Here is a 26,166-nt window from a genome sequence, read left to right as displayed (position 1 = left end):
AGGGGACCCCGGGTGAACCCCTCATGGATTCCTTACCAGGGATGCAGATGGCGGCCCCAACGCGCTACTCATCGCTGTGAGGGCTGTCTGCTCCCCCGAAGAACACAAACGCAGCCAAAGGACATACGTAATGCCTGCTGCTGTCAGCCGACGCAGGGTCCATTCCCCCTTTTTCTATAGCCCCCCCAAGTCCTTCCCTGAGGGCCCCTTCGTGACCGTGACTATCTTAGGTCACCCCTCCTTTGAGGAATCTTACCCGTCATTGGCTAACTGGTCATCTACCTGGGGCCAAGCAGGGTGAGGTAAAGGGGGCAGAGGTGGTGCCCTTGCCAGGGAGATAAGCTTTGTCTCCTTAGTGGCTTATGGTCCCAAGGTCTCTCACTCAGCCTTAGCCATGGGGGGTTACAGCTTCTGAAACGAGGCAGGGCACTTCCCAACAGGCACCCTGGGCCATTTGCATGTCCGACGCCCTCCTTCCTTGGCACTGGTTTGCACACTGCAGGGGGAGGGCTGAGTCAGCCCGGCCCCCACAGAGCTGACTGTGAGGTTTGGGGAAGATGCCCTGACCTACTTTTGGCCTGACTGTGGCCATTTCAGACACAGGCAGACGCCACCTTCGCTTCGGGAAAGGACGCCCCATCGGAGAGCAATGGGCCTGCACTCTGGGAAGAACGAAGCTGCCCACACCCAGCCCCCGCCCTCCCTGCACCCCGTCCTTCAGCAGACAGACAGACAGACGCCATTGCTTTAGGTAGCTGGCATGTAGTGGCTGCACCATTTGCGGATGGGAAACCAGAGCAGAAAACACACATCTCTTCTTTTCTGGACTAGAGCAGACGAAGAGCCGTTGAAGAAGGGGGTGAAGAAGGCGCTCTGTGTTGCCGAGATGCTGGCCTGTATTCCGTCTTTAAGAAGGTTTCGAGTGAACACACTGCCGTTTTCTAACTTGGACATGTTTGCGCAACTCGGCGATTGTGAATCACGCTGCTACGAACACAGGGGGGCTTGTGTCCTTTCCTACTTGTGTTTCATAGGGTTTGTAGGGTACATTCCTGAAAGTGACACTACTGGGCCATGAGGCAGTCAGAGAGGAGGGCCCTGGGGGGCTGGGCGAGAAGGGGGAAGGGTGCGAACCCCGCGGACGAAAGGGGTTTTGTCTGGGACGTGAGGCAGACAGGTCAAGTCTGAGGGAGAGCCGGGCAGGGAGTGAGCGAGAGGAAGACATTCTCTGTACCGGCGGCCCCAACTGCCACCCGCCTGTCCAGCCCAGGTGAACATCCACCACCCTCCCCGCAGATGGGCGATCTTGACCTAAGAGTCGGCTCCCAAATACCAACATCTGGTTCCGTGTAAAATAAACCAGAGGCTTCTAAAAACACCCCACAGCACCTGTGCTGTTCGGAAGGTGCTGACTGTGCAGAAGCGGGCCGACCGCGGGTCCTGGGAAGCTCGGGGCGAGTTTCCAGTGGGGTCTTGTGAGGGCACACGGCACAGGCGTCCAGGTGAGACGCACGGCCCCACGGCCAGGTGAGCCTGCTGCTCGGCGGCAGGTCCTGACTCAGAGAACACAGAGCACAGACGTAGTGCATCGGAGCGAACCTTTGTAGAATACAGGGTCGGGTCGAAGGAACTCCGGTGTGAGTGGGATTGCTAGGGTTGCCGTGGGAGGCAGGTAATAACTTATAGTTTCAATTGGAACATTTCACCTAAAACGTCCTAGGGTGTGCGATGCTGTTATGTTGCAGAACGACATGCCCATGATTTTGTCATAAAAGAGTTTGTAGTCGAAAGGGGGCCTTATTTGTGCCGGGTCCTGCCTAGGATGGCTGTTCATCCGAAAGGAAAAATAACAGAAATGAAAGTGGGCTCCTTGCCTTGGCTGTTGGGCAAAACCGCGAAGCCCGTTTCTCCTGCAGAAAAGCCGGCGTTTCCCTCACGCCCCTTCCTTCCCCTGGCTGTTTGTGTTTCTCTGCAACCCCCGAGGGCCCCTGGTTTATTCCGCCTGCAGGGACCCTCCTCCGCTGCTGTTTATTTTGTTTGCTTTTGCATTTGCTATTCCGTGGGGGCCCAGGAAAAAAACACACTCAATGGGTCTTTTATAAAAAAAAAAAAAAATCCACAGGATATAAAATTTCCCTCTCTGTGATTTTTACTTACTCGCCCAGACCCATTATTATGGTGAAAATGTTTTTGCGAAAACAGAAATCAAAAGAGCAATCTTCCCGGGGTCCTCTTTTCTGGTAGAAGAAAGGGCTCCCCCCCTCCCTCCACAACCCACCCTCGCCTCCAATTCAGACAGAACAGAGGAATTACCTGATCACGCGGCCCGGTTCTTGGCTAAGCCTAATTTCTGTCAGCCGCCACTGGCAGGGCTGAGTGCAGCAATTGTGCCGGAGGCATTGTGACGGTAGGTGTGCGTGGGTGTGTGTGTCCCTGGTCAGAAAGCACAGCACAAAAGACAATGGTGGGAGGGGAAGAAAACGCCAGTCAGCACCCTCCTCAAGGCCGGTGTCTGTCACCTAACGAGGATGATGTCTTTATTACCATCGGTCAGGCAGAAAGGGTCTGACTCGAGCCCTGGCCTGTAGCTCACTGGGTTACAGCAGCGTCCCCATTTACCGAGGTTGTGGCTTTGATCTCCGGTCAGGGCACATACAAGAAGCAAGTGATGTTGCCTCAGTAAGTGGAACAACAAAATCCAGTGTTTCTTCCTCTCTCCCTCTGTCTCGCAAATCAATACATATTGTATAATTAAAAACGAGAATGCGCCTGGCCTCCTTTTTCCAGATCAAGAGCCTAGAAGGTCCACCCCGATGGTGGCCCCCAGCTGTGTGCACACAGGACTGTCCTGATACCTGATCTGGAAACAGGGCCTTTGCAGACAGGATGAGGGGAGGATCTCAGAGGAGGTTGTCCTGGGTCAGGGGGGCCCTGTGTCCAATGACAGTGTGCTGAGAACAGACACAAGAGGAGATGCAGACCCAGAGGAGAAGCCATGTGAAGATGGACGCAGAGACAGGAGGGACGCAGCCACCAGCCTGGGGACGCCTGGAGCTCCCAGGAACTGGAAGAGGCAGGAAGGACCCTCCCTGGAGCCTGTGGAGGGAGCGTGGCCCCGGGAGACCTGGATCTCAGATGCCTGGTGTCCAGGACGAGGAGATGACGAATTTTGCTTGGTTAAGCCCCCCAGTCATGGCTACTCCTTTGTGGCAGAACCAGGGAAAGTAAACAATAAGTTGGTATGCAGTAAACCCCTTCCTCCAGACCTCACGCAACGCTGTGAGTCCGTCGCTCTTTGCGGCGTCCTCGGCGTGGGCACCTGTTAGCTACGAGTCTCAACCTAAAGCTCTCCCTGGTTAAAGGCGCCACGCACACCGCCGTTGTCCCAGCCCCGCCAGACGGACCCGGCGTCGGACCAGGGAAGAAGAAAGAAAAACGGAAGACGGAAAACGGTGCGTTACAACTGTGGAAAAATCGCCAGAGGCTGAGAACTCTCCCTCCCCCGGCCGGAAATCAACAGAGGTCCCCTGGCCATGACAGACACCTGCCTCTTTGTAGGATGCTGACAACGAATGAGTCCTACCTACGTGCAGACGAAGGGACGGAGAATTCACCTGAGCCTGCTGCCGTGGTGTCTGCGTCACCTGCAGCAGCCACTGGGAAGTCAACTTACCCAGGTCAGCGGCACAATTGAAAACAAAGTACAACTGCCTCCACGGAGAACATTTTCCTTCCCTCGGAACTCCTTTCTCTGATTCAATCAGCGCCCCGTGGGCTGGCGGGGGAGATTTTGGGGCCCGTGGCTGTTCTGTGGACAGCCTTTGACCTTCGGAGCGATTCTGTCAACGGGAGTCAGGAAGTCATCCCCGGGGCTGGCAGGAAGGCAAATCACAGGCAGGCGAGACGGAGACACAGCCCTGTTTTGCAGAGCGAGCATGCTGTGTGGCTGCACCCCGTGCGCCCCATAAATCAACGCGAGCTCGGCGGGGGGTTGTGGTCTTAATGAACCCGGAGGCACGCTTGCAGAATAAAAGCAATTAGACTGATTATGAGGGTGATTCACTGGCAGAGCACCCTGTCATTGCTTGTAGCAGGCACCCTGGCAGGCAACGCCAGAGGTCTGCCCTTTCCCTTGGTTTTGAAATCCCAGGTCAATTTCCTTCTGGACGAGCGGGTAGAGAACACGGGGAGGCAGCGTTCCAGGCTCTGGGCAGCAGGGGCCTTCGGGGAATCAGAGATGAGTGGACGGAGAGAGCTTCTATCTGTGCTTCCGGTGCCGAATCTAAAACATTGGCTCAAGATTTCAAGCTATTCTACACAAGTTTCCCAGGGCTGCTGTGGCAGACGAGCACCAGCTTTGTGGCTGAAAACAAGAGGTGTGTATTCTCTTAGAGCTGTGGGATAAGGTCAAGGGTGTGCAAGGGAGAATCGGGGGTGTTTTCTAGCTTCTAGAAGCTTCCAGCATCCTTGGCTCAAGGACCCTTCCTCAAAGTCAGTCATGCTGCAAAGTTTTTTTTTCCCTGCCTAACACTGTCCACTGTGAGTGGAATTGATGCTAATTCAGATTTCAATAGAACAGGGCTCGAAAGAAAGAAAGAGAAAGAGAGAGGGAACCAGCCACTCCCCCTGAATCCCTTTACAGCATGCGTGCTATTCCCTTTTTGTCACAGACACAATGAAGAGCAAGTCAATTCTCGCTGAGTCGCATTTCCCTGGAGACCGAGTCCTGCTTTGCCACCCAGGTGTGCGCACGCCAATATTACCTCAGACACAATTCATTTCGTGGCAACATGGCCATACAAATGAGTATTTTATAACACGCGAGTTCCAGCCACAAGAACAGAGACGGGTTTCCAAGTGCCGCTCTAAGATAAGTGAAGGGGAAGCGAGTGCGGAGTTCCTTATTTTCCGCCGCCCTGGGAGGCGGTACTTATTCAATACAACGCATTTGAAGAGAGTGTGGGGACTATGAGTGCCCAGGGCAGGTGGGGACTATGAGTGCCCAGGGCAAGTGGGGACTATGAGTGCCCAGGGCAAGTGGGGACTATGAGTGCCCAGGGCAAGTGCTCGATGCACAAGCAAGTCCAAAAACTGACAAGGGGTGTCATTAGATAAAACTTCTCACCGGAAACCCCTTTACCAAGGGGCAGAGGCGTGGACGAACACGCGTCGGAACGCCAGTGACCTCGTTTCCGGGACAATCAGAAAAACCCTGTGCTTTCGCTTTGAGCTAATGCTGCAAAGGCTCAGCTCGCCAGAGAAGAATTGAACGGGAAGGGAAAACCGTGTGCAACGACAGACAGACAGACAGACAGTCAGCTCAGATTAGCTTCTCTCAACGGTGACAGTGATGGGAAATTAAAGATGATGTCAGCACGGGGCACGGGGAAGTCACCGGAGGGATGAGTCTGTCCTGTAGCAGGGCAGAAAAAAGACACTGACAAGACTGTGACATTCGTGCCCACGGGCAGCTGGGACTCCCCAGGGGCCCACGAACGTCTCTGGCTGGCACCTCCGAGTTTCTGTGATTTTATGTGATGGACACTACAGTAAATAACACATCAGGAATCATCGCCATCATCACCACCATCGTCACCCTGAAGTCTTCAACTCTTATGCTGGGCCAGACACACCCGTAGGCAGTGAATGAGTGGGTGGAGCCATGTTTCGATAAAACTTTATTGACAAAAACAAGTGCACGGCCCGATTTCTCACACGGTGGGTGCAACGAGCAGACCCCTGGTCTGGATTATCCTTGGAGGTTTGGAAAGAAATTATTTAGGAACCCTTTCATAAGCAAGAGTCCTGACTTTGGCTACTGAAGCATGCTGCTCGTCTATGAGTGATGTCTGATTTATTTGCATCGATTTGGAAAAACTCTTTTATTAAAAAAAGATTTTATTTATTTTATTTTGTAGAGAGGGGAAGGGAGAGAGAAACAGAGGGAGAGAAACATCAATGTGTGGTTGCCTCTCATGCGCCCCCTACTGGGGACCTGGCCTGCAACCCAGGCATGTGCCCTGACTGGGAATCGAACCGGCGACTCTTTGATTGGTGGGCCCACGCGTAACCACTGAGCCACACCAGCCAGGGTGAAAAATTCTTTTTTTTTTTTTTTAATGAGACATCCTGGTTATCAAATATATTAGCCCAGAATCAAGAAACAATTCCTTTTTGCCCCCAAATAAATCACATTTTTATTATATGATACTTCGTCTTCCTTGTTCCAAGGCACACTAACTGCTTCTTGCTTTTTTAAAAATGTGTGATGTCAGGTAAATAATTGTTTCATGAATTCTTATTCTTCCTTTTTTTCTTTTTTTAAGTAAATCATTATTGATTTTCCTTGTGGCTTTTCTGTTCTTTCCACTTTTATTTTTTTCTGCACAATATTATTGCTTTCATAGCTTACATCCTAATTTTCATTTCCTTCCCCTGGGTGCTCAGTCAGCCATTCCCTTTTCCCATTTCTTATTAGTTCAAGAATGCAGAGCAATATACATTGTCTTCACATTTTCGCTGTATTCCACAGGTTGCGGCTTATCCCATTCCTACTCTTTATAAACAATTTCACTCCTGGCGATGAATCTTGCCCGTCAACATGCTTTAAAACGGCAGCTTTTGAAAAGTTAATGTGAGTTTGGGCACTTGGAAATCCCAGTTTAACCAGTAAAATTTATTATGAAAAGGCGGCTCCTTTGACCTCACTACCAGCAGAGGCAGAGCAGGACAGAGGGGGCGCCACGGGGATGGAACTGTTGTCATCCCGTGGTTTCTGGGGGTGACAATCTTTTGGGTGACATAGGAGAGCAAGTCCTTCAGAGTCATTATTGATGTCACTCAAAGGGGCCACCAGGACCCCCCTGTGGCAAGAAACATGTGGTAAAACACAGCATCCGCCCTCAAAACATTTTCTGTCATCTGTGCCCAACACACTCCAGCTCCCCACCATGCCCAGCTCCACGGCCCCTGGCCCCCTCTGTCTACCCTCTGTCTCTGTGAATTTGGCTCCTCTCGGGACCTCATGTAATTGGGGTCACACAGGATCTGCCCCTTTGCGTCCACTCGGCCTGGGTGAGCTGGGGTTCAGTGGGGACCTTCCTTCTTGTCTTCTGGGCAGATCAGGTGACAGCTGAGTCTTAGCCCTAGGAGGACTCGATGACAAGTTTGGGGAAAGAAATGACAAAGGAACTCTGATGGGCACCTCACCCTGTCTGGAGCCACCTGGGGTTCTGGGGTGTGAAAAACAGAGGAAATCACCCCAGATTTTCCCTTGGCCACCACTTCATAAATGACGACTTTATCCAATGACACTTCATCATTCTAAAAGCTACAGTAGGTTCTGGCTTGGTGGCTCAGTGGGTTAGAACACTGTCCTGATCGATACGCCAAGGTTGTGGGTGCTGGTCGGGTGCTTGCTGCACCTAGGGTCTGTGGTGGGGGCAGACATCCCCCCCTCCGGTGAGCGGGGATCGCGGTGGCTTCCGAGGGGCTGTCCTGCCTGCCACCCCTGAGCTCCCTGCCTTCCCCTCAGCACTGGGGACTGGGACAGCAGTCGGGCACGCATATCTCGGTGACAAAGCTGCTCCTCTCCCCTTTCCCCTTTCCACAGTACGTCCTTTCTTATCTGTTAAATGGTGCAGACAGGACGCCCTGCTGAAACCCCTCAGTGATGGTCCTGGTAATTCACTTGTACGATGGTCCACGTGAGCGGAACTGAGAAATGGCCAGATCGGCGGCGCCGCCGCTCACGGGAAGGAGCCGCCTCGTCTCAACCGTTCAGATGGGAGCACCTCTGAGCTCCAAGCTCTAACCCTGACCCTGACCCCAACTTCTGACCTCCAAGCTCTAACCCTGACCCTAGCCTTGACCTGAGCTTGAGTCTGAAGCTCACCCTGTCCCTAGACTTAACTGGGACCCTGACTGTAACCCTAATTCTAACCTTAACCCTGACCTGGCACGACCCGCCCTGTGAGGGTTCTGTACCTGCCCGTCTGCGCCAGCACCCGGAGACACACTCCAGACCCACACTGCCCCTCTTCCACTGAAGGAGGCCACCCCTCCGAGAGTGACTCTCTCTCTGTGTCTTATGGAAGGGCTTCCGATGACATAATCCTCCCAATTTCATTTTCAAAAAACGTTCCTACTCTGTGCTCATACTGCACAGCCGTGGAAGTCGACGGCATTTCCCCGCTGGGGAGAGGGATGATGGCTGGTTTATAATGTAGGAGATTGTACTGTGTAATCTGCAGAGGGGAGAGCCAGGGGAGGGTCCGTGGCCACTGAATCTGAAAGCATCTGAGATGGGTTCCCATGAGAACAGAGTGACCCACGCCGTGGTGGGGAGTGAAAACATTGCTACGGTGTTGGTGGGGGCAGAGAATGTGGCGGGTAACTGGAGATGATACAGCTTGCTTGTGTGATTTTTTTTTTTTTTTTGGCAAATCCTACAGGTGTGCTTACGGAACTCACCGTGCGAACATTTCCAAAGGTTGGAAGGAATCGTTGCAGCCCTCGGAAATACCTCAGGTTAAATTTTCAGCAAGTGCTGCGGTCCTCCTTCCGAGCCGCCAGAAAGGACACAAGGACCTTTTAAACCTTCTCATAACCCTCGAGGAGTCACCTGTCTGCCTATCTATGTGTCTGTACATCATCAGGTACGGGGCGGGGGCATCGCTTCATTCGTTACGGAAATGTCTGATCACGACGCTGGACATCTGACACTAACACAATGGTAAATGTCAACTGTGATGGGAAGGAGACCTAAAATAAATAAGGACAAGAAAAATAAATTCCAGCCCAGGGAATAAGGCCAACAATATTGTAATAACTGCACGGTGCCAGGTGGGTCCTAGGTTCATCGGGGGCATTTTTTCGTCACTTATATAAATGTCTAGCCGTGACACAGAACACCTGTGGAGTATCGGATGTCCACCGTAAATGAAAAATTCAAAACTTTTTAATGAAAGGAAAACAGGACTCCGGTAGGAAAACTTAGGCAGCCGAGAAGGACCATTTTATGTTAAATAACAAAGACACGTCACGTTGAGTATATACTGGACCTACACATACACTTGGAATATTGTTAAAACTTCTATTCAAAATACCGTTCCCTGCTGGCCAACAAAGTCATGTCCAGTGATTCGGCATTGAAATAAGGTGTCAGGAACTCTTAACAAAAAAAAAAAAAGAAAGAAAAACATGGCGGGGTGGGGGGGAAATCGGTACAGTTAACACTCAAGTTTCCGCAAGCTTGGATTATTCCACAAAATCAGTCTGCAGGTAGGAGAAAACTTCTAGGCGTCTTCTTGCCTCAAGGTGGGTCACAGTCAAGACGCAAATTCTCTCTTCGACGCCGAGACTCGTGGGTGTCTCTCTCGAGATTTTTATGACCTGTTACCATAATCAATATTAACTTCACGGTATTGTTTGTTTTCGTAAGAAAGTTAAGTGTCTCCCGCTCAATCCAATTAGCCAGACACGACGGTTTGTAAAATGAGTACTATTTCCGAGGTGGAAGTATTCCGCAGACGAGCACACACAATTTTCTTCCCTGACGTGTGGCAAGCTTCGGAAAAACTGACAAGTGTTGTTTTCCGGCCAAAATAGACTGTTCATTATTTTTATGGCCAAATAGTGTTCCATTGTGTAAAAAAAAAAAAACACGTCTTTATGCAGCACTTGTGTCTGCTCACGGGCGCCCGGGCTGCTTCCCGATTTTGGCGATCGTAAATGACACGACAATGAACATATCTTTTCGAATTCGTGTTTTGAGCGGATTCGGGAATTCCGCCGTAGCTGTGTGAGTCTATGGGAAAATGGCCCAGACACAATCTTCCTCTAGTCATTTCAAAGGGGTAGTATTTTCAGTATTTACCTAAAAATGGTCCTCTTCATGCTTTTAGGAGTATTTAAATCATGTGTATTTGCATGTGAGAGCCTTAGGACCCTGCTTTGCCTTTTTCTTCTTGGTTTTTGTGGGGTCTTCTTTCCTTATTTTTACTTTCTGATCCTTTGGCAAATTGGTGAGACAATGTACGGCAACTATGAGAGCTTCCGTCTGCCGGCAATTCCTGAAGAGCCGCCAAGGGTCTGGCACCACGGACCCTTGGGACACGGTGTTAAACTCCTTGCTAGAAACCGTCTAGCTTGTTCATAAACCACACGGGCATCCTTGACAACGGTTATCAATTATCGTTCCCAGCATGCAATTGGTTGAATGGAGGGACCCTCCCATGCTCCCCTAAACTGACCTCAATGTGACCTCAATCGCCCGTGATTTCAGAGGCGGGAAGCAGCAGAGAGTGGGCGGAGTAAACCATTCCACCAAGAACTTAGAAAGAAGGATCAACTTCAGAGCAAGGTGGACAGGGACGTGGTCCCCTAGGCAGGTGTGAGGCATTTAGAGACGGTCCTGTTCTTCACAGCCGTGCATGCTGTTGTTGTTAGGGGGTGTGCGTACGAGCCCCCCAAATAAACAGAGGATCCATGCAGCTAGGACTGCCCGACGTGGGAATCTTGGAACAGCCATGAGCACAGGACAGGGTGGGGGTGGTCTCCCCGTGACCTTGACTGAGCTGGGTGACTGGGCATGGTGTGGATGAGAGTCTCACGGTCTCCGGGAGGAGATGTGGGCACTAGGTCTGGACAGGGTCCAGTGTGTTTGGACAGAGATGTCCCAAGAGGAAGGGAGGGTTGTTCCATCAAAGGGCAGGGAGACACAGCTGCACCCAAGCCGCTGGGATGCCTATGTCCATGGGAGGGTTCCCTGGGCTGTGGGGATCTCAGCTCAGGGGGGCTTTAAGCTTGGGAACAGACTCAGCCTACGAGAAGCTGTGTTCAGAGATAACCATAGTCCGTCGCCACCCAGCTGGGCCTTGCGTCCTCCACCTGCCACCTGGTGACGCCCCCACCCCACAAAAGCGGGTGTCCCTGGAGCCTCTACCAAGTGACTTGCAAATGTCATAAACACATACAGCGAGCATTACTGTCTCATTTGGTTTGGCGCTCACAAGATTAATTACCTGGTGTGTGTGTGTGTGTGTGTGGAATTGAAGGCCACCCACTTACAGACGACTCCCGGCCCCGGTGACTCCCGGAGTGACCACAGTCCTGCTGGCTTGGAACTTCAGATCCTTCCCCTCATTCTGCGCGTGGTGAGCACCAGCCGTGGGTCCCCCACTTGGAACACCAGTACTGCAGACCCCAAGGTCACCCAGCTCTGTCCAGTCCCTTCCTGACACCCCACGTCCACTCCCAAGGCACGCTGAGCCTGTGACCTGGGGACCACTGCCATGTCCTTTGCGTGCCCTCATCTGAGAAGCAGAAAGACCAATGCAGAGCCGGCTCCCCCTCCTCCACCCCCACCCACACCACACAGCCAGCCTTCCGCACGGAAGGGTCTGTCTTTTCCATAAACTCAGTGGCCGTGAGAAGGCGAATGTCGCTGCTCCCCGGAGGGATCACACATCATCGCCTCCCTCCGCCAGCCCCGGTGGCCCCTCCCCAGAGCGGAAACGCTGATGAAGACGTGCCCTTCAATGCCCCGCTTATGCACTGAAGCCTGACTCTCCACACAACAGAAGGAAGCCACTGAGTCATCGAAACAACGCCTTCTAGAACATGCTTCCCTCCCCAAAACAGGAGCCATCGCCCCATCTTGTTAACAGCGCTGAAACTTTTTACACAGCCACATACGGCCCCAGAGAAACCTTTGCTCCTGCCTGGGTAGGTGTCTCACACCAGCATGTCCCGGTGGACGATTCTTTCAGCGATCGTTTTTGCTTTAATTCATTCAGATTTTTGTAAAAAGGCACACAGAAAATCCCCCCAGGAACAGTGCAAGCATCCCCCCAGGGCCCCACCCACCAGCCTGTGCGCAATCCAGCTTCACGGGGTTGGCCACCGGTGTGACCCCCCCACCTGAAAATCAGGAAGCACAGCCCTGGGCGATGAGGGTTACCTTTGTCATTGAGCGTCTCTTCCTGTATCCTCCGCACGGCCGCTTCGGCTTTGGCTCTGTCATTTCCAGCTGCAGGGAGAAGGGAATTCACCATGAGTGGGCAGGACACCTGGAAACCAGCCAACATGCCGAAAATGGCTCCCTGATCATTGGGGTCGAGCCGAGCTGTCGGCTGAGCCTGGATGGGCAGAGGGGCGCACCCTGTGGCATGGTACCGCTCAGGGACAGCAGGACGCACAGCAGCACGGACGTGGGGCTACAGAAAGAAGCACTTGCCAGCGGCGCGTTGGGGCACGCGCACCCTCCCCCCCATGGAATGCCCGAGCTGTGACCACAGGTGTCTGTGGTAATGTGGCGGGAAGTGACCGTTAATCAAACCGTCCTGCAGAATGAAGATTTGTCCCCGCCAGCCTCTGCGCAATTAGCCACTCAAAGTCACACGCGGCAGGGACGATGGCGTAGGGAGTGGGGGATCGGAACTGTGACCCACGTGAGAGGCTGAGCACAAATGTCAGCAGCCTGGTGGGGAAGCAGACGTTGGGGGAGGTGAGCATGCGGGGTTCCCTCTCAATTTAAGTCAAACAATAAGAAACGTTTGGTGCTGACAGCCACGGAACATGTTGACCAACTGGCGTCACCTAACTGAGGTTAAAACAGCCACGGCTCCGTCCTTGCTGCCGTGGGTGGCACATGCTGGCTCAGACGTGTTCCCGGCACTGTCTTTTTTTAAAATCCTCATCCGAGGAAGTATATACTGATTTTACAGAGAGAGGAAGGCAGAGAGAGACAGAGAGAGGAATGTTGATGTGAGAGAAAAACTTTGACTGGTTGTCTCTCACAGGCATCCCGAGTGGGAATCGAACCCACAACCGTTTGGTGTATGGGACGATGCTCCAACCCAGTGAGCCACTCGGCCAGGGCTACAGTAGACATTGTCATACCAGGCTTCGCCGGCCAAAGATGCCTCGGAATCCAGTTTAATCATCATAGCTGCAAACATACACTTGCCAACCCCCCCAGTAGGCCATGTCGGCATTTGTAGAAAGAGTTGACGTATATGATTGATTACATAGCTACTTAGTGGGTTTCTTGTGTATTTTTCCTATCTGCATTTCAGCATAATTGGTGTATAAGGTTACAGGTTTTCGTTTGCAGGTTTAGGCATCGTGAGGATTTAATCAAATTCAGTTTTTTTTTTTCAAAGCTAATCTCCACATCCGTTTCTTCCCCCGTGGATGAACAATTCCATCCCCGACTGACTGGGACTATTAACGAAAGTCAAAGGGGTTCATCTGAACGGTTGCCACGTTACGGCCCGAGAATGTTTCCTCATTTTCAAAGAGGCGTTAGGCACCAAGACGAGCTGTTAGAGACTTTTGAAAAGAAGAACGCAAAATATACTCTCTGTAAGGCATAGCTACAGAAGAAGCTGCCATTCTGAAAACATGTTCCAATTCTGACGTGGGCTGAACTGCGCCCCCCAAATTCACAGGCTGGAGCCCTGATCTCCAGGACCTCAGGATGGGGCTGCATTTGGAAATGAACTTGAAAGAGGTGATTTAGGTGACATGAGGTCACTAGGGTGGCCGTGATCCCACAGGACTGGGGTCCTTATAAGAAGAGGAGCTGGGGACACAGACACACCCAGAGGGACGCCCGTGTGAGGACACAGGGGGGAGACGGTCACCCCCATGCCTGTGAGGCCTCGGGAGGAGCCAGCCCTGCCGGCCCCTGGGTCTCAGCCTCCAGCCTCCAGCCTGAAGGACGAGGAGGAAGAAATGTCTCCTCTCTGAGCCGCTTTGTCTGGTGTAGTTTGTCATGTGGGCTCTGGCAAAGTAATTCAGTGTCATTGCTGTATGTTTCCCCCTAGTGAACCGTGCACAAAAATGCCTCCTCCACATTGCAACAGAGACAATATTCCCATCCGAGAGAGTGTCATATTTTCTGTCTTTGTTCAGTTGTTGAACATGATTCCTCACGCCTTCCTCGTCTCTTCTCCCTCTAAGCCCATCGGTCGTGACCGCCGGGCATCGGCCCACGCCTGTGTGCCCCCCACCAGCCGCCACGGACAAGAGCAGAAATCATCACCTATGACCACATGCATGCCGAGCCGCGCCAGCCGCTTGCAGGTAGCGTAGCCGATGCCTTCCGTGCCTCCGGTCACCACAGCAACCCGGCCAGCTTGCTGGGGGAAGGCTGCAGGAAGGAAAAAAAAAAAAAACCGGAGTCACATTTGTGAGGATTCGGGGCCCAGAACGGGCTGCGATCTTTGGGGTTCCGCTTGTGTTGCTGCCCATCATGAACGGAATACAGACCGTTAGCCCTGAGTGGTCTCCGCTGGAGAAAGACCCCTGAGCAGGGCCGGTGCCCCCCACCCCTCCGCCCCCTCCGCCGATGTCTCTGGAGTAACACGCTAGAATACGTTGCCGGCACGGCGTACACAAAGGTGCAAAGAACATGGTATCTGTGGTCGTGGGTGAGACTCCTGGCTTCACCGTCCCAGGCAGCACCGGGATATATATAGGGTGCATTTGTGTGTTAGAGGAAAGTTTCACTATTGTGCAAGTGTTATTGATATTGGAAAAAGCAGTCGGCTCGGTACTGGTCCCAGGGCACCCGGGTCAGGAGGGGCAGAAGGAGCCTGGAAACAGGAACAGGACGGGAGCCTCCCCTCGCGTTTCTGCAGGAAAGAGCGGACGAGGTCGGCGGGCGGGCCTGGGACTGGTCGGCGCCCAGCAGTCTGGGCCCTGCCTCTCTCTCTGCGGACCGCCGAACCCTAGGAGCTTCAGCATGAGATCAGAGTGGCCAAGGGCAACTTTTTAATGGGTGTTCGACACCTGCACACACAACTGGAAAAAGATGCAATGAGATCTGTACCTTGCAGTCCTCACCGAAAGCCTCTTCTACATAAACAACATCAAACAATGGAAACCCTAAAATCTCCCAGGAAGAAAGAACAACACATGGAAAAATGTGATCAGCTGGGAGAAAATTTGCAGCTCCTGCTATATGCAAAGGGCCAGATTCCTCATATGGAAAGAGTTCTTGCAAATCAACAAGAAGAAACAAATACCCTGCCAAGCGAAAGGGGAAAAATAGCCCTGGCCAGGAGGCTCCCCTGTTGGCTGGAGCATCGTCTCATACACCAAAACGGTTGTGGGTTCGATCCCCAGTCAGGGCACATAACTAGGTTGCAGGTTCAATCCCCACTCGGGGTGCATATGGGAGGCAACCAATCGATGTTTCTCTCTCATGTCATTATTTCTCCGTTTTTGTCTCTCTCTACTACCCCTTTGTCTCTCTAAAATCAAAAAACATATCCATGGGTAAGGATTAAAAAAAATTCAATCTTAAAAAGAGAAGAAAATGTGTACGATGTTGTTTTGGGGGGGATGGAAAGTCATAGCAAAGATGACTTTTCTAAGGAGCAGGCATAAGTCTTGGAGGAAAAAATGTACCCCTCTGATCACATAAAAAATGTTTAATTCTGTAGAGCCCAAATCGCCACAAATAACGTCAAAAGCCCACAGGCAAAAGACAGGCTATATGATAAAGGACCCATTTTTTTCATATAGAAAGAGCTCTCAAAAGAATAACCAGAACCCCAAACGCAGCCCAGGGGAAGGGAAGAGGCCTTCGCAGACACTGGATAAAATGCAGACACAGAAGATGACGTTGGAACTCAGTCATAATTACAGAACGTAGAAGTGACATTCGTAGTGTCATCAATGAGAACAGCGCGGTGCTTCCCGGAATGGGTCGCCCCCCCCCCCAAAAAAAAAACCATCAGACGCTTGCACACTGGATGAATTCTCCCCCGCCGACGAGGGGCCACCGCTGTTTAGACAGAGCTGGGCACGCTCTGAGCCAGCTACCCACTTCCGACAGCTAAAGCTCCAGTCGCACCCCCGCGGGTACGCAAGCCCATAAAAAACATTCACCGAAGGTGTTTATTATAGCAGCACCTGCAGCTTACGGGGGACTTTTTACAGGTATTGTTCCAAAGGGAGATGCCAAACACTGTTCCAGCGATCGCACACCAGGGATTTGAAAAGCAGCTTCGGAAAGAAAGGGCTACCTTGTGTGGGCTCCGTTTATAAGGCATTGTTGAAATGAGGAAGTCGGGCAGACAGAGAGGGTGTCCGTGGTTGCTGGGGTGATGTGTGGGGTGACGGGGGGAAAGGGGGTGGGTGGAGCTACCTAAAGGCCACCAGGGGCTCCTGGCTCGGAGGGAGCTGCTCTGTGCCCTGAGGGTGACGGGGAATCCACAAACCTACGTGAGTAGCAGAATAGCGCAGAGCTAAGCCCAGGACACATTGCTGGTCGAGGCAGGTACAGGAGGCAACCAATCGATGCTTCTCTCTCGCTCGCTCTCTCTCATATCAATAAATTAAAAAGGAAGAGACACACATTTTTATTTCGAGGAACGAGAAACCAAGGATTTGCTAAAGGGGGGCTGTTTGTGTTTCTAGAACATGGTAACCAGCAAGGTGGGACCTGGGACTTGGGGATGGTTTTCCAGCCCAGAAGCAGAGAGAGGTCAAGTGCCAAAGCCCACGGCACTGGCTGCAGCCGGGGGCCCTTTCCTGGGAGAGCTCAGAGCTGAGTGTCTTCCATCAGCCGTGGGTCACTGTCCCTCAAGGAGCACACGCGGTTTAAACCACGTTCTTCCGCACTTGACCTTGTAAAGACACACGCAGCTGGTGACAGAAAGATGCAACTCTGCTCTGTTCTGTTCCAAGCCCCCGGATGTCGCCGGCCACTAACGCAGAGAAATATCCCCCCTAAAGCTGTGCGATGTGATCCGACGTTGGGGACCCGGGCAGGGTGCTGTGGGTAGCTGAGATGGGTCACTTCCCCACGGCTCACCTCGTCAGGTGCCGTCTGAACGCCCACCCGCAAGGCAAGACAGGCCTCTGTCTGTGGAAGAGAGGCCGTTGCTTTTCAAAAAACCCCCCCCCAAAACTAGTTAAAAATAATTGTAAGTGGTGGAATAGCCAAAGAAACCGCGAACGACCCTCAAAGGTAAAAGTATCTGTGGCAATCATTTAAAATTGTGTCTGTGGTGTTGTGTTTAAAAGGGAGAATTCACAGGTCTCTCCGGTCACCAAATGTTAATGAGGCCGCGGGCACCTTAGGCTTCCTCGTATTGAAAAGCGGAGCTCTGTACAAAGGGTCTTTTTCTCATCTCCAAGGGAAGTGATTGGGGAAAACAAACCTTTTCAGCCTCAGACAGAAAAATAACTTGGGGCCCAAAGCTCCAAGACACTCAGAAGGACCGTGTCAACCAAGGGAACTCTTGAAGGGGACCGGAAAGACTCACAAATGGCAGAAAAGACAATAATACACCGAATGCCACTTTTCTGGGTTTTAATGCGTGCTCACAGGGGACGGTCACTTTGGACAGCTGTTACCCCAGGCCAAACAGCATCTCTCCCGGCAACAGGGCGTCTGGTTCAGGACTCTCTGGCGCATCCGAGATGCAGGGTTCCCACTGGGAGCGCGCACTCGGTTCCTTCCAGAACCAGCGCTGGGGCGCCCCAGACGGTGCTCGGGACTCAGAGGGATGGGTTCATCCTCCTCTGCCTATAGCTGCGACTTTTTCTCAGATGTCTCCAGCCCCCGTGGCGAGGCCGTAAAGGGAGCAGGTGTGGGAATCACGGGTCACAGAGTCCCTCGTCCCTTTTGGCGCGGCCGCATTTACAATGCGCATGCCGGTTCTGGAGGCGGACGTGCCTTCCGCTGGGATGCAAGTGCATGCCACCTTCGAGCCCTCCCTAGTCCCGTCTCTGTTTTTGTGCTTTCCCTGTGCGCAAGGCCTTCCCCGGGGTCAGCACGTACAGCCAAGCGCCCCTCTACACCGCCTCCCTGAGCCCCGCGCGCTACACAAAGCCGCCGTCTCGGACTCCGAAGAAGCCGCTGTGCACCGCGTCCCCAAACGTGAAGGCCTGCTCCTGGTCCAGCCCCCAGTCCCCTTCGTCCTCGTCCTCCGGCTCGGGCTCCGCCCCTGCGCGGCTGTTCTCGTAGAGGAACACCTGCTCGTCCACGTGTGCGGGCGCCAGCCGGTTCCTCTTGGCGCTGACCACGTTGGCTGCGGCGCCGAAGAGGCGCTCGGGCGGGACGCACGTGGCCGCCACGCACCAGTACTTGCGCAGCACCTTGGGGAGCACGGGGAACAGCGCCAGGCGGTCCGACCACCAGCGCAGCGGGTCCTCGCCCAGCCCCAGCACCTTCTGGGACTTGAAGTTGCTGAGCTCCTCCAGCAGCTGCGCGTGCAGCTCCTCCTGGTCCTCCACGCCGCCCGTGGGGCAGAAGATCTCCGCCAGCATGCTGTTGATGACGCTGGCGGGCGGCGGCGGCGGCGTGGCCGGCAGCCCCAGCTTCTTGGCCGGCGGCTCCTCGGGCAGCCCGAACGCCTTGTCGTCGGCCGCGGCGGGCGCGCCGTCCTTGCCCTTGTCCAGGAGGCCCTTGGCTTCCTCCAGCACCCTGTTCTCCACCTGCTGCCTCTCGAGGGCGGACAGGAAGGGCAGCTTCTTGTAGCGCGGGTCCAGGAAGGTGGCCACGTTGAGGAACATGTCGATCTCCGGCGTCTCCTGGTAGGTCTCGGCCAGCGCCTTGGCGATGACCTCCTTCGCCATGCTGGTCTCTTTGGAGTCCGTCTCCTTGACGGTCAGCGTGGTGCTGAGCAGCATGTGCAGGAGCGGCTTGACCATGCTGACCGTAGGGTGCTTGGAGGCGCTCAGCATGTCGGCCACCTGTCTGAAGGGCTGCAGCAGCTCCACCAGCCCCTCGATGGCGGCCCACTCGGCGGCCTCCAGCATGAGGTGGTGGTTGTTGCTGTCCTCCACCAGCACGCCCGCGATGACGAACTGCTGCTCCTGCAGACGCTGCAGCATGGCCAGCGTGCCGCCCCACCAGGACACGCGGTCGCTCACCAGCATGCAGGGGGCGCGGCGCTGCAGCCTCTGCTTCTCCCGGAGCATGAACCTGGCCACCGGGGACTGCTGGAAGTAGTCCACCAGCCGCCGGCAGCGCGCCAGCAGCCCGCTCAGCTTGGGCAGCTGGAAGGCCTGCCGGATGCCCGCGTCGAACGTGTGGCCCAGGCAGGGCATCTGCACGGTGATGTCCAGCAGCGAGCATGCCTTGGCCACGTCCTTGCCCCCGTCCGTGGTGGCCCCGGACACCTTGGCGCTGATGCCCCACTCAATGAACGCCTCGTACAGGACCCGCGTGATGGTCTCCGCGGCGTTCTCCTCGGGCACCTCGAACGTCTTCAGGCACCGGGAGCCCGGGGACAGGCCGTGGGGGGACCCTCCGCCGAGGAAGTGCGCGGCCAGCGTGACGTACGTCCTGTTCTGGTTGTGGCTTCGCCACACGTCAGTGGACAGGCCACACCAGGGCGCGTCGGCCAGCTCCTTGCGCACGGCCTCGCGCACAGCGCCGTACTTCTCAGGGATCGCCTTGCCGCAGAAAAACTTCCTGCTGGGCAGCTCGTACCAGGGGTCGGCCGTCTTCAGCAGCGCGCGGAAGGTGGGCTCGTCCACGATGGAGGCGGGGTACAGCCCCTCGCAGATGACGCCCAGCACGGCGGCCGTCAGCTCCTGCTGCCTCTTGGTCTCGTGGCTGTGGCCGGCCTTGGCGGCCAGCGCGTCCGGCGCGGCCAGCTGCGAGGACTCGGGCTTCAGCTTGGAGAAGGCGGTGGCGAAGGCCTCGCGCATCTGCTCCGTGTTGCTCTTGACGAACTCGCAGAACTCCTCGGGGTGGTTCTTCTCCAGGTGGTAGGACAGGTTGGAGGTGTTGCCGGAGTAGGCGATCTGGGCCATGCAGATCCGGCAGTAGATTTTCTTCCACTGCAGAATGCATCCCTCCGCGTTGGTGTCGAAGCCGAAGTACTTCCACACTTTGCTCTTGGCGCGCGGGTGGGCCACGAGCTTGAGGTCCGGCGGGCAGCTGTCCAGACTCTTCCCCTCCATCGTCCAGGCCCGGGCGGGGGTGGGGGCGGGGGCGCCTCTCACGCGTGGCCACCTGCTGAGAAGCAGCAACACAAACACAGGGTGAGAAGGGACCCAGGCACGTGGCGGAGAGGGGGCAGGCGCCCAAGCTGCTCTGCTTGCGGAAACAGGGCCCGCGGGCCGTGCGGGCCGCCTTTCCTTGGCGCGAGGCTTTGGCAAAGCGAAGGGGAGAGTCGGGCGCACGGGCACGGGCTTCCGTCCGGGTCGCTCCTACATAGGTGGCGACGGCGCACTCCTGACAACATGCGTGTCTTTGAACGTCTTTGTGCGCCTCATACATCTTCCATCATCGCTGCTGTTTGCCGTCCTACCAGGTCCACCGACCCCGCAGCAGCCGGGCGGGGTGTTTCTGGGGAAACCGCGTTCACAGGCGCCTGCGTACTAGGGAGACAGGCCACCACCCGCCACCTCCCCGTCATTCACCATGTGAGTGACGCCCGCCGCGCGAGGCTGCCCAGATGCAAAAAAGAAGCAAAAACGCGATCGCAGTTTGCACCAAGCGGTCCTCAACATGGGTGAACAGGCAGTAACAACTCTTTTTTTGTTCTTTTAAGATTTTATTTATTTATTTTTTAGACAGAGTGGAGGGGAAGGAGAAAGAGAGGGAGAGAAACATCATGGGTGGTTGTCTCTTGCGCGCCCCCTACTGGGGGCCTGGCCCGCAACCCAGGCGTGCGCCCCGATTGGGAATCAAACTGGGGACCCTTCGGTTCCCAGGCCGGCATTCAATCCACGGAGCCACACCAGCCAGGGCTGATTTTTACAAATGTTCTGTTTGGAAAGGTGCCCTCTGGATGGGATGGGTAAGCTAATTGGGGCGAGAATGGACTTCTCCATCCTGGAATGTCTCAAAATGCCCAGGGTGGGCAGTTGCATCCGAGCAGAGAAAGCCACGATTGCCCTACTGGGAGCCAGGCCCCTCGGTTCTCTTCATCGCTCGTGCCCACGCCCCTCACCCTTTGAGCCCCCCTGCAGAGCAGGGACGCCTCAAAGGGCAGCTGAGTTTTGATATGTGGTGTGCATTCTGTGTGAAACCTTCCTACTCCCTGTGCAGCACTCAGGGGGTTAATTAACAACCTGCACCAACCAGGTATTTCCCAACTGTCGGGACTCTCTTCACAGCCAAAGGTTGGTAAGGACTGGGACGGGGGTTGGGGGGTGGGAACCAGAGCCTGTCCCAAAATTCCAGTCCTCGGACAACCATGGGTACGGGACCTGATCTGCAAACAGGGTCTTTGCAGACGGGATGAGTGAAGGATTTGAGAGGAGGTCGCCCTGGGTGAGGGTGGCCCTGCGTCCAATGACAGTGTCCTGAGAAGGGACAAAAGAGGAGACGCAGACCCAGAGGAGAAGCCACGTGGAGACGGAGGCAGAGAGGGGAGGGACGCGGCCACCAGCCCAGGGACGCCTGGAGCCCCTGGAGCTGGAAGAGGCGGGAAGGCCCCTCCCTTGGCGCCTGTGGAGGGAGCAGGGCCCTGGGACACCTGGACCTCAGACGCCTGGTCTCCAGGACGGGTGGACGGAGAGTTACTGTCCGTGCAGCCGATGACTCAGAGTGCAGACGCCCAAAGACAGACCTCGGCTCCCCCCATCCTTTTTCTTGTGGGAGAATATAGTTACTTTGCCTGTGAAAATGTTACGGTACTGGTAATAACAACATGTATGTGGCCTGTGATTGGTTTTTTTTTTTTAAGGAACATTTTCAAGTATTCTAAGTGGCGTTGGAAATGTGTACGTTTAATTCCCAATATTGATAGGCCTCAAAAAATAAAGCCACGTAAGCAAACGATCTTTGGGGCTCCTGAGATCGAAAAGCTGGGAAACTCACCTTCCTGCACCCAGAGGCCACACCTGTTCACAGGTGCACAGAACCAACCAGAATGAACTTGCTCTTTATAGGTTTTGTTCAAAACCTTGTACTTGGAAAAGCAGGGTCTCCGCCAATAGCATCGTCCGTAGGCTGGCGGGCACATTATGGGCGGGAATGCGCTCCCGTACTCACAAAAGGATGTTTAAGGAAAATTCCACGCCGTAGGTGAACCAGAGAGTGAGACAGGTCTCGTCCACTTTGTGGCCTGTGAACACTCACGCGTGCATCAGAGAAACGGAATTTCTCACAAAAATGCCTTTGTTTGGCGGGGCAGGTCGGCCCAAGGATACCGCAAGGTTTCAGACCCATGTTTGGGGTGTCAGCTTTGCATATTCAATACAGCGATTAAATCACGTCTTTAAAAGATGCGGTTGCTCTTTACGGAAATGAAGTAAAATAAAAACGGGACTCATAGCCGCGTCTGCCCGTGGGGGATGCAGTGGGCACCCCGCAGAGACTTCGGAAATCAAACGCGGGAATAGGGTTTCTTTTACGTGTTTGCACATGATTTACGGAAAAGCAGGACGGCCTTCGAGCCGGACTTCGTCGTGATTTGGGGTTCAGGAAACGTGTTTCGAGAAAAGTGGGCAACGAGGAGCTGGGGCGTCAGCATCTCCATAATACAATCTAAGTGGACTCACACATCATCCCCGCCACGCGTAACCTCCTTTATCAACCGCAGAGGAGCTCCCTCCGTTTCAGACTTGTGAGGAAAAGCCAAAATGCGCAACTGGGCCTCTAGAGTACAGGTCAGCTCCAAGTCCAGAGCCAAGTTCAAAGGCTCCTCCCCCACCCCCACCGCCCAGAGTTCAGGCCAGAAAGAGGTGAAAAGGCACAAAGGAGACGCCGGCAGAGCAACAGAAAAAGCCGCCCCTCATCCAGTGTCTAAAATTATGTCGAAGCCCGAGAGAGGCCCTGGCTTGCCTAGGACGAGAACGGACATTAATCTTTATCTAAAATGACCCTCTTCTGGTGCGCAGATACCGATCCGAGCGCCTTGCCAGGCTACGATTTATCTTATAACACTTTCCTTATTTTCATTTTTAACTCAGCACCGGGAAAAAACACCGAAGTCCTCCATTTCTGCACGCCCCAAACACGTGGTCCAGATGAGCAGGCCGGTGTGTGTTCCTGGGGTCCACGGTTAAATTTCCTTCTCAGTGTAATTCTCTGTTTTCCCTGAACACAAGAACGCGCTCACAGGTAGCTGAGCAGGCCCCGTGTGCAGCCGCAGGCACAGAACCCACGGCGCTCCGCGGCTTGGGGGGCCTTTCCACACGGACCCACAGTTTACAGGTCAGTCCGGGTTGAAAAGGCACAAATGCAAGGTGTCATGAGACACAAGAGAATGTTGGGGACCAGCGGGGAAGGAGGTTGGAGGGGGAAAAAGTTGGATAAAAGGGGTGACATTTATGGTAAGAGACACAAACTAATTTTTAGGTGGCGTGCATGCCAGAGAGTAGACAGATTATCAAATTATAATAGTGTGCCTGTGAAATTTCTGTCGCGAACCAAGGTCACCTTGGGAAAATCACTGTGCTTTTCAATAAAAGAAGAGGCACGTCCACCTCCCAGTCCCCAAGCCTCAGCCTAGCAAAGTCCACCTCCCAGTCCCCAAGCCTCAGCCCAGCAAAACCCACAGCGTAGCCCATGTCCAAGTAAAGATTTGTCTGCCTGGGGGCTGCCTGGGGGCAGGTTGGGAGGCTGGGGCACCTCGTGGAGTACCGTAGTTTGCCGTGTATAAAGCGCTCCTGTGTATAATGCGCACCCACGTTCTTTTGGCCCAAACTTTCAGTGCAAAAAAAAAAAAAAAAAAACCTTCCGTTGTGATTTTGTAATTCGGTGTTTTATTTACTTATATTTAGAAACAAAACCGATGATCGTATGGCAAGGTGTTATTTTGCACACGGCTATGGTACTACCCGTGTATAACGCGGGGCCTTATTTCCCCTTGGAAAACGTGGGCCAAAGCAGTGCGCATTATACACGGCCCAATACGGTATTTCCTTCGCTTCGGAGCGGTCGTGTGGCCTTCCGCGAGGGGGATTGGACAGTATTTTCACAATCCTACACGCCCCTGGCCTGGCTGCACCCCCATCCTTCGGGGCCGGTTTCCAGAAGGCAGCAGGCCCTGAGGGGTCAGCGCAGAGCAGAAGTGACGAAGTGACACCGGAAGCGAGAGCTGGTGCACAGGCCAGGGGGGACAAGGAGCTGATCTGCAATGCCACACAGCGTGATTCCCACTCCAGACTGTGCTTCCGAAAACAGTTGTTTTCCCCCTCAGAGTACGATTACTCCGACAGGATTACTCCCGGCCCTCCAGCGCACGCGTGGACGCACCGGGTTCCTGGGTTTTAGCTCCCAAACCTGTCGTGAATGGCCGATTCGGGGCACCCGCCCCCAGGCAGGTGGGAGGTCCCCAGGCCCTGCAGCGGTCTGAACGCCTAGTTGCACGGGGGCGGCGCGGTGCGTCTCTAATGACAGAGAAACAAAGTTGCCACTGAACCACTGAACGGAAGTGCCCTCCCTCGCGGACCTCCAAGGCTCGCCAGCGCCGCAGCCCGCGCGCCAGCCCCGTCCTACGCGACCCCGGCCAGGGGGCGCGGCCAAGGCCCGACCCCTGGAGGCGGAAGAGCCGCCTGAGGTCTGGGACCCCGGGACCCGGCTACCACCCAGAGGAGGGGGCCTTCCGGGGATGAGACCGCGGCCCAGGGCGCGCGGGGCGGGGCGGAGGAATGGAGCGCACGACCCCCACCCAGGCGCGCAGCCCAGCCCCTCCTTCCTGGAGCGACCCAGAGTCAAGGTCACGCATCGCAGCAGCCGCCAAAGTGCCCCCTGCTGCCGCCAGGCCCACCCTCCACGGCTCCGCGCGCCCGGCTCGCGCGCCGCCGCCGCTGACCTGGCTCCGCGAAGCCCCCGAGGCAGCGGCGCAGCAGCTGCGCCAGGATCACCACCGCGCCCATTGCGTAGACGCGCAGGGCCGCCCGCGCCGCAGACAAAGGCGACATGGCTGCCCCGCCACCGCTTCCGCGACGCCCGCCCAGGACACGGCCGCGGGGATGGACTGGAAGACGATAGAGCCCCGCCCCGCCCCGCCCATCCCCGCCCTCATCCCGCCCCACCGGGCACTTCCCCGCGCCCGCTCCGCCCCTTCCCCCGCTGGAGAAGCGACCCCAACGTCTGTCCCCTCCCAGGAACCCCACGAATTACGGACGTCCCCACCCCGCCAAGGACCCCCGCCAGGAACCGCGCCTGTTCTGCAAGGACCCCTCGTGGACCACAGACCCTACCCCCGCCCTGATCACAGACCCCCACCCAAATCCTCACCCGGCTGCCAGGATCCTCATTCGGACCCTTATAGGGGCCAGAAAACCACCCCCCATTGGGGCTCCCACGGTGACCCCTACAGGGTCTTGGAACCACACACCCCGTCCAGGTCAGGTAATGACCCGGACTGCGCACGTCCCCACCCTTCTGCCTGGACCCCCCCCATCCCCCCCACACCCCTGCTGGGGACCACCAGCTCCATCCAGCCCGCCAAGCAGGCCCCACCCAGACCGTCACCCAGAGCCCCACCGGGACACCTAGCAGACCCCCTCGGAGCTCCTCAGTCTGGTACCTGCAGCCCCCACGAGGACCTCCACACCGGCCACATCCATCCGGCACCTCCCCTCACCCCCTCTGCCAATTCTAACACCCGCTGGACTGCAGGCCGCCACCCTTCACACACACCGAGCCGGGACCCCCAGCCCCTGCCGAGACCCAGGACCGAGGACCCCCAAGCCTGCTGCCGCCACTAGAAGCCAGGACGCCCCACTCCATGGCCCTCCAGGACTCCTAACCCCCACCCGCATCCCCCATTAAGAAGTGACCCCACCTGGCCTGTCTGGGGCTGATATCCTAGCCCAGCTCTAGGGGGCGCTGCGGAGCACCCAGGCTGCAAGGCACTGGGGCCTCCTGGGCTGGGCTCTCGTGGGGAGTAAGACGCTAGGGTACACCCCTGCGGGCGCACCCTCAGGCCGGCTTTGGACACGCCCTTCCGGCCTTGCAACCCTGGGTCCTACAAACAGGAAAACTGAGGCCAGGCAGCGCTCCCGTAATTTCCCTGGGAGACCAGGGGATCAGGCTGCTCTGCTTGGCCAGGTACGCCCAGGTGTGTCATCCCTGCCCAGGTGCACCTGGCAAAGAGCATCAGGGGACATGACAGTAGCCCCCGTGACTCCCTACCCTAAAGGGTTTCCCACACGAGGCCCCCACACGTCAGATGGGAAGTTGTCGCCAGGTCACATCTAGGGGCCACCTGAGTGGCCCCTGCCTCTCCT

At 55.3% G+C, this 26,166-nt stretch overlaps 2 protein-coding genes across 3 annotated transcripts in view; both read right to left on the bottom strand.

Annotated features, from left to right (window-relative positions):
- The window catches only part of LOC112313324 (polyprenol dehydrogenase), a 62,687-nt gene extending 37,812 nt beyond the window's left edge, over positions 1-24,875 (bottom strand). The window contains exons 1-3 of the mRNA XM_053917020.1: positions 24,744-24,875; positions 14,051-14,158; positions 11,963-12,031 (exon numbers count right to left, since the gene is read on the bottom strand). Of these exons, the coding sequence (XP_053772995.1) occupies positions 11,963-12,031; positions 14,051-14,158; positions 24,744-24,852 (286 nt within the window). The 5' untranslated portion in view covers positions 24,853-24,875. The remainder of the gene's footprint in view (positions 1-11,962; positions 12,032-14,050; positions 14,159-24,743) is intronic.
- On the bottom strand, positions 17,318-24,877 carry LOC112313343 (E3 SUMO-protein ligase ZBED1). Of its 2 annotated transcripts, none has more exons than XM_053917018.1 (2): positions 24,744-24,877; positions 17,318-19,990 (listed from the first exon to the last, which is right to left on the bottom strand). In XM_053917018.1, the coding sequence occupies exon 2, from the start codon at positions 19,933-19,935 to the stop codon at positions 17,845-17,847; it is 2,091 nt and encodes a 696-aa protein (XP_053772993.1). In that variant the 5' UTR covers positions 19,936-19,990; positions 24,744-24,877; the 3' UTR covers positions 17,318-17,844. The 2 variants fall into 2 exon arrangements, with proteins under 2 accessions (XP_053772993.1, XP_053772994.1); XM_053917019.1 differs by having other exon boundaries at positions 17,318-19,987; positions 24,744-24,876.
- Between the last annotated feature and the right edge of the window lie 1,289 nt (positions 24,878-26,166).

The sequence above is a fragment of the Desmodus rotundus genome, chromosome X (genome assembly GCF_022682495.2).
Source record: "Desmodus rotundus isolate HL8 chromosome X, HLdesRot8A.1, whole genome shotgun sequence".
Classification (NCBI taxonomy): domain Eukaryota; kingdom Metazoa; phylum Chordata; class Mammalia; order Chiroptera; family Phyllostomidae; genus Desmodus; species Desmodus rotundus.
Note: the sequence above shows the minus strand (reverse complement) of the source record. Positions and strands in the feature narration are given on the sequence as shown.

Bases quoted from the DNA above. Each gene is read 5' to 3' on its own strand.
- LOC112313343 (XM_053917018.1), bottom strand. From the start codon at position 19,935: ATGGAGGGGAAGAGTCTGGACAGCTGCCCGCCGGACCTCAAGCTCGTG.